We start from the raw sequence: 12,968 nt of genomic DNA, 5'->3' as shown, positions 1-12,968 counted from the left end.
ATTTCTGCCACTAAACACCGCACACGTAGTAGTGATTCCAAATGCTTTTCATGTCAGAACCTGTTCTGCTGCCAGGCCTGTGTGCACATAACCACCTTAATAACTCCCCGCTGACCCTCGGTCTGCCTTCTGCTGCGTTACAGCACACGCGCTGTCCTCGTAGCCTCACAGAGGGTCCTGTGATCCAGCCAGAACTCAGCCTCTTCTGGGGGGAAAACAACTAAGCCTGACAAGACTTGACAATACAAAAGTCAGGAAAGAACTTCATATGTTATGTTTGTTCCTCCCGAGCAGAATCCAAACTATTTATTAGCTTCTCACCTCTATTGTCTGTTTGAAATACCAAATTATCAGCATTTTGTTTTTTTTAAATAAGCCTGCAGGCAGACAGGCTGCTGGCAAAGGCAATGAGAGTGTTTTGGCAGGTACTTGGACTGCTCCTTTAAACCTTTCCTTGTGAGCTCCCAGAAGCTCACCTCAGATGGATGAGGTAGCGTAGCAGCCTTTCTTCAGTCTGTTGGCTGTTTTCTTTATTGACAGTCCGCTTGATTTCTCTTCTCACAGGAACAGAGAAAGTTCTTTGCCGTAGGAATGTCTGATGATTAGCTGGCATCTCTCTTAAGTCATAGATCACCACAAACATCTTCACCACAGTTTTGTTAGGGTTAAATAAGGTCTGAAAAGACAGATGGTTCAGTACAATACTCTTTAGAGATGAAAAACTTGGGGGGGGAAAAAAATCACTTCTGAAAATAGTCACCATCCTCTGTGCCCTTTGTTCATGTATAAGACAAATATTTATGCCAAAATGTGAGGTTTTTCTGTATACTTCAACACTTCAGCTACCAGAAATTCTCATTTTTTAAACATAATAATTATTTTTTTCTGATCTGAGACTGTAGTACATGACTACTACTCTTCTAATCTGCTTCTCTATTTTTATTTTTCTAGTCTGATTTTGGTCTCCACTATTTTTGAGACTGTGCTTCCAGCAGGTGAAGTGGGTTCCATTTTTACACCTGGAATTAGCAATGTGTCACCCCAGCATGGGTTCTTAAAAGAAAGAGGTTGGTTCTAAGCAATGGCTCTGATTTACTTTCTGATTCTACTACAGAAAGTAGGTACTTTAGAAGTGTTGCAAAATGTAGGTAAGACTGACTATTTGAACTGGGTGTCTCTTTTCAAAGGATTTCAAAGGATTGTACATTACCTCACTGAAAAAATAATGAAGCATTACCAACTATCCTGAATCTTCAGTAATTGATCTGAAGCCTTTTCACAGCATCGGATGGGTTCAAGTGTTCAGAGCCTCTTCATCCCATAAATTACAGACAGATTTATACTTTAATCACAATTTCACAAGTTTCTGGAGAAAAATCACTTTTCCACTGCTAGCTTTACACTCCTCTCTAGTAAATAACCTAATTTCCTCTGCATTAATTTCTTGATATCGGTGCCTTTAGTGCACTCACATCTGAGATGTTGCACCCATTTTTAAGAAGGGTAGAGAAGATGACTCAGGGAACTACCGACCTGTCGGCCTCACCTCTGTACCGGGTAGGATCATGAAGCAGATCCTCCTGGAAGCTATGCTAAGGCACGTGGAAGAGAGGGAGGTGATATGGGAAAACCACATTGTTTCTCCAAAGGCAGGTCTTGCCTGACCAACCTCGTTGCTTTTTACAATGGTGTAACAGCGTCAATGGACAAGGGAAGAGCCACTGATGTCACCTATCTGGACTTCAGTAAGGCCTTAGACACAGTCCCCCATAACAACCTTCTTTCCAAATTGGAAAGATAGGAATTTGATGAGTCAACTGTTTGATTAATGAGGAACCAGTTACGAGATGGTACCCAGAGAGTGGTGGTCAATGGCTGAATGTCCAGATGGAGATCAGTGACGAGTGGTGTCCCTCAGTGCTCTTTAACAACGAAATCAATGACACTGACACCAGGATTGAGTGTGCCCTCAGCCACTTTGAGGATGACACCAGTCTGTGTGGTGCAGTCAACGCACCCGAGGGGATGGGATGCCATTCAGAGAGACTTAGATAGGCTTGAGCAGAGGGCCCAGGAGAACCTCAGGAGGATCAAAAATTCCAAGCGCAAGGTCTTGCACCTGGGTCTTGGCAACCCCCACTGTCAATACAGGCTGGGGGACTGTCAGGATGGAACCCTGTTGAAAAGGAACTGGGGCTACTGGCAGATGGCAAGCTGGACATGAGCCAGCAACATGAGCCTTGCAGCCCAGAAAGCCAACTGTAACCTGGGCTGCATCAAAAGAATTTTGTCCAGCAGGTCAAGGGAGGTGATCCTGCCCCTCTGCTCTGCGCTGGTGAGACCTCACCTGGAGTACTGCGTCCAGATGTGGAGTCCTCAGTACAGGAGAGATGTGGACCTGTTAGAGCGCATCCAAAGGAGGGCCACAAAAATGATCCAAGGGATGGAACACCTCCCCTATGAGGACAAGCTCAGGGAGCTGGGGCTGTTCAGCCTGAAGAGAAGGCTCCGAGGTGACCTGATAGCGGCCTTTCAATATCTAAAGGGGGGCTATAAGAAAGAAGGGGATAGACTCTTTAGCGGGGTCTGCTGTTGTAGGACAAGGGGAAATGGTTTCAAGCTAAAGGAGGGGAGATTTATACTGGATATAAGGAAGAAGTTTTTTTTACAGTAAGGGTGGTGAAGCACTGGCACAAGCTGCCCAGAGACGTGGTGGGTACCTCAGCCCTGGATATACTCAAGGTCAGGCTGGACCAGGTTCTGAGCACCTGATCAGCTGTAGGTGCTCTTGTTCACTGCAGGGGAGTTGGACTAGATGACCTTTAAGGGTTCCTTCCAACTCAAATGATTCTATGATTCTATTCTATGCTGCATACGTACCACTTGTATCGTTCCTGAAGGCGGTACCCGATAACCCCTTTTACCAAGGGACTCCAAAGTAATTACACCCTGGGAAAAAATAAAGAAATAGAGTTAGTAGGGTGCAGTACAGATCATAGTGCTCTATTCACTTAGCTGTACTTACATGTTGCTGTTAATTTTTAGAACAAAATTAAAGAATATAAGACAATACTTAAGATGAAGTTAAAAATCAACAACTTTGGCAGATCATTAAAAGCTGTGCAATAAGGAGTACAATCTCCTCTTGAAACAACGTTCAAAATTCCACATGTTCAGACTGGCAGTCAGGGAGCTAGAGAAATAAAAAGCCATTCTAGAAAGAAAGCCATAAGTTAAAAGTGAAAGAACTGCCCGTCCATTTGTGTATGGCCTGCAATTGCACCAATAATACTTCCATCCTCAAAGAATTAATTCTTGCTTTTCAAAGACAGCAGATGCACTTAATCTCCCATTCTAATGCAAAACCCTAGCAGTGATATCATCTGCTTCAGAACCAACAGGGATGTACAGAGCATGTGAGCATCCCACTAGCACCCATGGAGGAAAACCACTCTGCTCCAGCAACGCTGAGCTCACCCTCAAGGCTCTGCAGCAGAGCATGAGCTCCATTGAATCCATCGAGCTTCTGCTCACAACTGGTGTACTGCACTGATACAGACACATCAAAATATCCAACCAAAAACTCAATAGGAAAAGCAAAGCAAGGAAACTAGCTATACAAACAGAAACAATGTTTCTGATGATGGAGGCACCATACAAATGCTGTCTTAATCCTGTGAGACTCAGCCAGAACTGCACGTTTGCAACGTGTGGGAAAGCCTTAAACAATGAAACCCCGCGAGGGAAATAAGCAATGCTACTTTAACCATTTGAAGAGCATCAGAATCCTTTCATCTCCCGGAATATTAGGAAAAAGGGCTAAAAAGATGAGAGTAAGGAAATTGATACTACTTTTCTGTAGTTAAGATAGATACATTCAAGCTTAAACTGCATTATGCAAACTTAGCTCGCAAAGCCATTTAACTTCATTTTCTGAATCAATTTAGAGGCAGAATATCAAAAATATGGTACCTGCTATGAATTTGAAGTCTAAATATTGAGATAATCAGGCATTAAACCCTACTTACATGCTTAAATAAACTATTTATCATATTTTAAACGCACATACACACAGTAAAACCTCTCACAATGAGATCTGTCACCCAGGTAACACCCAAGTTGCTTAACAGGCATTGGAAATGAATCTAGCTGCCCGATTCAACAGTTCAAAACATCCAGCAGACTTTTGCTTTTTACAAGGTAAAGTTTTAGGCATTCAAACCTGTGCTGTCCTTGTAGAAGTGCAGAACAGAATTAGTACTGCAGCGCTACTGTAAACACCAACAAATCAAGCAGCTTATGAGTGACATGCTTAACACTAGCTCAGACAGCAATTACCTAAAAATAAAGGGCTAAACAACGTCAACAAGGAGTCTGAACTCTCTGTCTACAACTGTACCTTGGCCTAGCATCCAAGCTACTTACTGACAAAGCAGTTAGTTCCCCAGGACAGCAGCTTGTTTGGACAACAAAATGTATCCTATTAGTTCAGCTATTGCCTCACTGCCTATTTTAAGAAAGTTGGATAAAAAGAGACAGTGGGGATCAATCACTCCGTGATATTCCATGACCAGAGCAGCTGAATGTTGGACACAGCAATGGGAGAAAATGCATTAGTTAGGAAAAGAGAAAGGACAAGAGGAAGGGACCTTGATCATAAGCAGCTGGAAATGACCCCTCCAAAGCCCCAGTGCCTGAACTCTCTGCTCACCTAGCTCTTGGTGCCCATCTCCACCTATGAGATGGGGAATTTAATTCCCCAATCATCCAAAGTCAGCCCCGTCCCTATGTAAAAACTGCAGGGCTTTGAAATGCCAAAGGATGAGGGCAAAAATATCCTCCCTGAGGATACTGTGTCTACTACCACAGGAGTACCTGATCAGCTGAGAAACTCTGAATAGCTCTGGGTAGTTTACATATGTTACTATGCTAATTACAAAACATCTCAGCAAGCATTAGGGTTGTATGCCTGATTAAAGCAAGAGTTACGTAAGTTCACCTGACTGCAAGCTTACAAACTTTGTTCCACCTTACTGGTTTTATACAGAGGAGAGAGAATTTGGACCATACACTTACCATGTAAGGAGAGGGTGCGTTGTCATCTGAAACGCTGTAGAATGACACTTCAACCGGCAGAGTCATGTGAGTGGGACAGAAGACTCCACTCGCTCCCACCTCTGCTGTGAAGCCCTCAACGATGCCCAGTGGGTCTAAGCGAAAGTTCAAGACGGACTCCTGAAAAAAACAAAACACATACAGCTTAGATTGAGACCGCCTCTAAATACAGCAGAAAATAAAAAGCAGTAAACAAGAAAAGAAGTTTCTCTAAGAACCTGGGTCCTAAGTGTTTCATGAGGTGACATACCAGAAATCACAACCGAGGCAGAAATTACAACAAAGAGAGGAACATTCAGCAAGATGGTAGTGGTCTCTCAGAGAAAGAATCATGCAAATCCTATCTTAATCCGACTCAAACCTGCACAAAAGCCCTCAGAGAGCAGCGGGATCTGTTCGTGACTACCCTTGCTATACGCTGTCTGAAAGAATAGACTGTAACCTGCAGCTTTTCTCAACATATTCACTCCATGTTTCACAAGGTAGCACGTATGGATTGCATTTACAATTAGTCTCTGACATTTGATGTGCTACATGAAACCAAAAGCTGGAGGCTACACTTCCAATATGTTGTTTACTGCACTGATGTCACGTGGCTTTTATGAAATGTTGGGTAAGTTTTAAGAGTAAAGTGAGAACTTTTTTTTCTAGGCTTATATATGACAAAAATGAACAATAACAGCTTGAATCTCACTTAAGCCAACAGAACAGCTCCTAACTTAACCATAAGTTTGAAGTAGAAGTTAAAATTTCTGATTTTGTATCTGAGAGAGAAGACTTCTTGGGAGTGAAACTCATGCCTTTATAGATGGAAATCAAAACAAATTTCATTCAATTTAATTATGAATCTTTACACTGTAATCAGGCTGGAATTATCCACACTAATGCACTCTAAAAAGCAATACAGAAGAATAATAAAAATACCACAAGACTTCTAGACAATATGCAATACCTCAAAGTTTCCCAGAAGGCTAAGACTTGTTACTGGTGGAGCACTAGAACTTAGAAATGGTTTCCCATGGCTCTCTGGATCACTCTCTCTGTTTATACATTGTTGTGGGCTATTAAATAAAAGAGAATAAATATAAAAGATGAACACATTTCCTTTTGTCTTCTGGGTATAACCAGGTCTAAAAAGAATCATTTACTTACTGCATTGCAAAATACTGTGCTAAAGAAATACCAGTTGAACACTGTCTGTTAATACTCCTGCAAAGCATTTTCTAGGTAACCGAAGAATACCTTCACCAAGAGATACAGACAATACCAATTTATGTTGTTCATTAGCTCTGAATAAAGTAACAGAATTTTCTCCTGCATGCAGCCATTTATCCTGAAGTTTCCATTATACCACCACACTGAAAGCTGTTTATGTTATGCACATTAATGTGTAAAAAGTCACGATAAGTCCCTTTCAAAGGTTATGCTCCCTGAGCAGATAGAAAAGCAAAATATTTAAACCCATTCAACTCTAAGAACAAAACATCTCCTTTGGGAAAAAAAAAAAAAAGCTTTTCATATAATGGAGAAAAAACTCCAGGGGAAAAAAAAAAAGAATGATTGATCAATCTCTTGTTTGAATACTCAAGTGTATCCTACAGCATTCCCAGTCTTCAATGGGACAGAGCTGGTCTCAGCAGTGGCTCTGTCAGTGCTATGCTGATTTAGGGACCTGAGACAAAACCCATCAACTGATTACCACACCAAGGGCTGATTCTTTGGAAAGGCACCCATCCATCTGTATTTGTTAACCATCTTTATTGTTATATATGTTCTGATTCAGAAAAAAAATAATCTCAAAGTTTCTGGTAAATAAAACGTACCTTCTTGCTGACAAACATTTCAGCTGCAGTAGTGATGAATCCAGATCAAAGCACCCAGAGTGAGTTTTCCTCTGAGGAACCTCAAAAGGGGAAGAAAATGCTAATTTAAAAACTGTACCTCCAATAAGCACAGTGCTGACAAGTAAGCACAGGTTTGCCAAGAGTTTGCATGACATGACAAAAACATGAAAACAAAGAAGAAAGTCATTCTAAACTTAGTGAAAAAAATCTAAAATTAAAGACTAAGTTCTGATTGACCGAACTGCTTAAAAAGATTGAAGGAAAATCTGATCAACGCAAACAGGAGCTTCCAGAAGAATACACGAACAAAGCAGCAGGAACCAAATGTACCCCCACATCACTGTCCAGCTCACTCAAGAGGCGTTGGAGCAGTGCAGAGCGCTAGAAATAAACAAGTTGTACCAACTTCCACCTGAGTTCCCTGAAAATACAACATTGTCCATAAGCACCCAAGAACAAAACACACTGTAGGCTGATACAGAAGGTCAGTGTGTCTGTAGTTCTAATTGGGAATGCCTTTTTCTTTAAAAGCCCCAACAACCAACCATGTAGATTGCTCTGAAAGTAATGCCTCCTGTTTATTTCCATGGAAATCCCAACAGATACAAAGAGCGCAACAACACTATTTGATAGAGGAAATTCTCAGCTGCAAAATGGTGGTGACTGTGCTAAAAAGAATACCATTAGCTGTGCATTTTTGCCAGCAATAAATAAGAGCCTGCATGTCACACTGGAAGAACCTGCACCAGCAGAGGTGACCCACTGTTTCACAGCTGCTGTAACAGTGTTATTGCTCGGAAAACATCACCCACACAGTCCATCTTCCCACCATCCCAAGCAGATGGAAATCAGAAGGTACCAAACCTGGTCTGTAGGGTGGGTGTGGTAGGACAGTCCAGCCAAGACTGGCAATGTGCCCCATGGACTTCAAACTGGTATGGGGCCTGGAAAGTGACCTATCTTTCACATTACTGTTGCCACTGCTGAAATGCACAGCCAGCCCCCTCTTCCTGTGCTCACACCCACTGTTTGGTCTCCATAAACGCTCAGCAAGCATCGATAAACGTCAGTGGGTGCCATATTTTTTTTTCCCCCCACACAGAGGAATTTGATTCCACACCTTTGCTTCATACACATTTCCATGTCAGACTAACCAACATAATAAAACATGAGGCATTACTTTCAGAGTGGCCCTTATATAAAGATGAGTTTCTGCCTTATCACAGCAACCTTGTGTCACTTACCCAACTAATACCCCTGGACGTTGAAGAATATGCTGTAGAAATTGTTCACAGAAACAAAAACTTTAGGATAATAGGCCACCAGGCATTAATAACTCAAAAAAAAAACCTCCTCAGTGACCAAATATGTCAACTTGAAAATGCTTTCTTTTGTTTGCCATAGAATTTTTGATTTTACCTTTTGTTACTCTTGAGAATCTCTCAAGAATTACCTCTAATGTATTCTTTTACAGAAGTATTCAACTTCATTTTGGCATTAACTGAGGATTCCACCTCTAAAAGCATTCCCCCTGACACTGAAAGTAAATACAAGAACTTCTTCTAGATATCTTGACAAGTTTTCTACAATACACGGGAGCTAAATGCACAAAAGATCCCCTTTCGCATACAAAAGTTGAGCCACAGTTAAGCCATAATTTCTTCAATAGCTTACAGGACTTGAAAGCAGAGGCAATCCAGTTCGGGGATGAAAAGCCTTGGTTGAAGTCCCATCCAAGGATCGAAAATTGTGTTTCCGCCATGTATTTGTGTGTTTTAGAGATGGTGCTCTCTGTCAGAGAAACAGATTGACTCAGGATATTATTGGGCCATTTCAACAGTCTATCAAGCTATCATTTGTTTGCTCGAGTGGAAAGAACTCCTACAGCTGGTACACCTGCACCACAGTAACGTATTAAGAGATAGATAAAAGTTCTCTTTGATTCTATCTACAACCACTACAAACTACTGATTGTAAATGGCACATACCACATTGAGACAACATTACATGACACCTAACTGACTACAGAAAATGTCATTTCTAATGCTACCACAGTGAGCAGGATGAGGCAGTGTTCTTCCTCATGTTAAACTTTTAATTCGGGAGGGAGGAGGGAAGCACCACTAGACCAAACTTCACTTCAGACCTGGAAGCAGACAACAGTCCCATACTGCTTCAAATAGTCAGACAAAAATTCTTCCTCCCATCACCCTTAGCAGATATAGGGTGCAGTTACAAGTTACCTACTATCCAGCAGCTAAAGAAACCACTCTTTTCATCTCTTGCTTACCTGCACATCTGGGTTCTTCAGCCGCTCACACCTCATAGAGCCATCTTCTGTAGGTTTCTTCTGAGAAGTGCTTTGGAAGTCAAGGCCTACTGGCTCTTCATTCTCATCATGTGCAGCTTTTGTTTTATCTTGCCTGTTTTTATTTTTGAAATTGTCATGGTCTTTATTTAAATAATTCTCAATACTAATAAGCTGGGTATTTTGCTCATAAATACTTGGTTTTTTTGAGTCTTTATCTGAACATTTGAGTTCGTTCTTGTGCAAAGAGTCAGATGCCTGCATCACAGTTGCTTTTTTTGTACCTTCAAGTATTCTGCATTTATCTATCTGCAAATTGTTCAAAGTGCCCGTGTTGTTGCTCTCACTAACAACTGTTCTTTCTTTAAGTTTATTTGTGCAAATCTGTTCATCGACACTGCTAAAATTTGAACACTGTTTAATTCTATTGGTTATCTGGTCTTTCTGCACATAATCAGACTGCATCATTTCCAATTTGTCCAGCAATTCGGATTTATTTTCTTTAACACACGACGATGACGTGTGCGTGTTCGTAAATGAATGAGAAGTCTTATTTGAAGTCTGATGAAATGCATTTTGGACAGCATCACTAGGTTTTGCTAACACCAATTTTCTTCTCGCTTGAAGTTTCAGGGAAGCCTTCGATTCACCATCGAGCCTAGGACTGATAGGAGTATCAGGTGTTTTCAACTTTGATTTACTGCTGTCTTCTAGCAAAGAAAAACTGGACTTAGCAAAAGAAACAGAAGATGGTTGCTTGACTTTCTTCAGCAAATTTTCATCTTCGTACGTACTTCGGAAAATTTTTGAAGAAACTGGGCTAGTCTCATGTATTTTGAATGGACGACCATTGACATGAGAAGTAGCTGGATCACAATGAATCAAGTGCTGGGCAATCCTTGCTATAACATCCCGCCGCTCCTGGAGCAGAGAGTCAATGAGAGGGTTACCTTCTCCTGCAGATGGACGGCCACAGTGGTTCACTGGAGCACGGGGATTGAGCCGTGGCATTTCTGGTATTGCTCTAGTTTTGCCTTCACCACCATCTTCTTGTATTGCATTATCTAAATTAACAGTAGGAACAGGTGACGTTTCCTTGCCTTTCCTCAGCAAGCTTTCATCTTCATAAGTACTCCGATAAGCTTTTGGTGTAGGTGTGCTGGTTTCACGCATGTTGAAGGGACGTCCAGCAACAACTGGGGAAGTAGCTGGATCACAGTGAATCAAGTGTTGAGCAATTCTTGCAATGACCTCTTGTCGCTCCTGAAGTAAGGAACCTATCAAAGGATTGGTTTCTCCTGTGGACTGATGAGAGCAATGACCATTGGAAACACGGGAATCAACCAACGAAAGGGATTTAAAAGTTCGAACAGCTGTTTCGTGAGATTGTGTCTTACTGTCTGCTGCAGCATTATAGCACTGAATTTTAGACTGTGATGCTGCAAAATCAGATCCAAGACCAGTAGATGGATAAAGCTTTAAATTTCTGATAGATGAAGTAAATTCGGGTGTCTTTTTTACATTAAGTAGGCCTTCAGGTATCACTGTCCACGCTTGTTTCCCACAGACACGCTGCGGACTGGAGGTACCGCACAGCTCTGCTGTACTGGATTCACTGTGCTGATGTAACTTACGCTCTTTCATTTGCTTTTCATAATAGCTAAGGTTGGTGTGAATGCTGCAGGTCAAAACTGGGTAATTCGATTGTCTGGGTAAGGACTGAACGCTGACTTTCAAGGCCACATTGTGAGAAACGTTAGGAACAGGAAAGACGTGCTCTGTTGGTGTCTGGGAGAACGTCCATTGCAGGTCCACATCTGCAGCGCTCACCCTGAAACAATACAGAAGTGCATTTATAGACATATCTAAATAGAGAGCCTTTGATACTCGACTTCATGAGACAAATTTCAAAAACACAACACTGCAGCTTTGTCACACAGCAACTGCCACACTTTGCAAAGTATAGGAACCAGATACAAACACTACAGAACTGGGCCAACAACACGGCACCCTCTGAAAGCAAAGAGGACCACAGGTAGGAAGAATGGGTTTAAGGTGAGTAGCAGCAACCCACAAACAGCAAAGCAAGAGTATTTTTCACTTCTAACATACCTGTACAGAATGTTACGGGGAACAGCACCATGTGAAACACTCAGCCATGCACTCAGCTGGGAGAAGAAAACAAAAGAGCGAACAGCCAATAAAAGAGTCTTCTCTTCAATGAATCGATCTCCGCTTCTAGAATGCATTAAAAGAAACACACAGATGTTGGTAAGAATATACACAGAGAACTAATAGAACTAAGACACAGAATGCTGCTAACAGAACTAAGCTTTCACAGGATCTGTTGCTCTCTTTCCCCATTTGCCTTCTCTGTGTGTATCACATTATCATCTCTCAGGTAAAAGGTCAAATGTTTGTAAATATCTCGTAGGAAATTACAGTCATATAAACATTTTATATATATATATAAATACAGTATATTACATGTGCATTGTTAGAGTATTCTGTATGAAATACAGGAAGACAAATTTACTTACAGGTTTTCATACTGAAAGTAAAATAGGTGATTCAAGCAAAACAACAAAATTCCTCAACAATTTGAAAACTGCAGAGCCTGACTGGCTCCCATCTATGGGAAACATTTACAGAACTTAACAAGACAAGCAACTATCAGCTGATCCCAGTACCCAACTTACTGTCGAGGAACTGGTTCCAAAATCCACCTTTCTAACAACAACGCATCTTGTTTGATTGCAGGATCATTTAAATCATTCCCCTCCGTGTTAGGCCCTTCATCACTATAGCAACAGTCTGGAAGTAACATCACTTCAACCATGATTGGAATATTGTTCTTCCACAGTAGCATAACCTCAGATCTGGTTCGCCTGGCTTGACGGCACTAAGGGAGAGAATAAATGTCAACATACGTAAGCCATAAAAATACTAGCCACATTTAAACCCACTTTAAAATCGCATTCCAAAGACCTCAGAAAGGGTAAGGGTCAAGTTCTGTACACTACACTGCACCAAATCAGCGGTGTAAGATCCCAGAGCTATCAAATGACAAATAAATCATTTATGCCAGTAGTTAAAGCAACTTCAGTCAAAAATAAAGAGCTTGTAGAAATGTCCCTAACCACCACACTTTGCAACTTTTACTACTCTCTCCACAAGCCATCCTCAGCAATACCTTATGAAACGTTGTGTCTGGGATCAGACTAACTTTTGCATAAGTAAACTGCAAATTCACACAGCACTTTGTATCTTTCGTTTGAGAGATGCTCCAATGTCAGCCCAAAAGAGAGGAGGTGCATTTGATGGTGTTTCTGTTATTTAGGACCACTAACTTTTTAATACCATCTGAAAAAGCTAAAGTTCTGCAAGTCAGCCTACATTTTCTCTCTCTCTCAAAAAAAAAAGGCCATGAGTGCTAAGTATAGCATTCACAATCTGCATAATAAAGACTCAAATAGGTACTGTATTCAGGTAGCTGTGCAGAACTTTATGTTCAAGGATAAAAGGCTTAACGATCTCATTTTAAGGACAGATCTGATCTATTATTAGTATGACACCGAATTACATACTTGCTTAAATGCAGAGCTGACAGACAGCAATTGTTACTTGTGCTTAGCTATGAATATACCAGGGGTTCTCAGCTGATTTTCATCACGGTAGCAACAGTTCAAATGAAATGGGAC

General features: G+C 41.3%; 1 protein-coding gene across 5 annotated transcripts in view; it reads right to left on the bottom strand.

Annotated features, from left to right (window-relative positions):
* The window catches only part of FAM214A (family with sequence similarity 214 member A), a 43,163-nt gene that overhangs the window by 5,088 nt on the left and 25,107 nt on the right, over window positions 1-12,968 (bottom strand). For all 5 annotated transcript variants that reach the window (NM_001396570.1, XM_046899018.1, NM_001005811.2 and 2 more), the window contains 9 exons: window positions 11,967-12,169; window positions 11,380-11,505; window positions 9,250-11,098; window positions 8,634-8,750; window positions 6,939-7,018; window positions 6,068-6,176; window positions 5,077-5,235; window positions 2,881-2,949; window positions 477-676 (listed from right to left, as the gene is read on the bottom strand). In NM_001396570.1, the coding sequence (NP_001383499.1) occupies window positions 477-676; window positions 2,881-2,949; window positions 5,077-5,235; window positions 6,068-6,176; window positions 6,939-7,018; window positions 8,634-8,750; window positions 9,250-11,098; window positions 11,380-11,505; window positions 11,967-12,169 (2,912 nt within the window). The remainder of the gene's footprint in view (window positions 1-476; window positions 677-2,880; window positions 2,950-5,076; window positions 5,236-6,067; window positions 6,177-6,938; window positions 7,019-8,633; window positions 8,751-9,249; window positions 11,099-11,379; window positions 11,506-11,966; window positions 12,170-12,968) is intronic.

The sequence above is a fragment of the Gallus gallus genome, chromosome 10 (genome assembly GCF_016699485.2).
Source record: "Gallus gallus isolate bGalGal1 chromosome 10, bGalGal1.mat.broiler.GRCg7b, whole genome shotgun sequence".
Lineage (NCBI taxonomy): Eukaryota > Metazoa > Chordata > Aves > Galliformes > Phasianidae > Gallus > Gallus gallus.
Note: the sequence above shows the minus strand (reverse complement) of the source record. Positions and strands in the feature narration are given on the sequence as shown.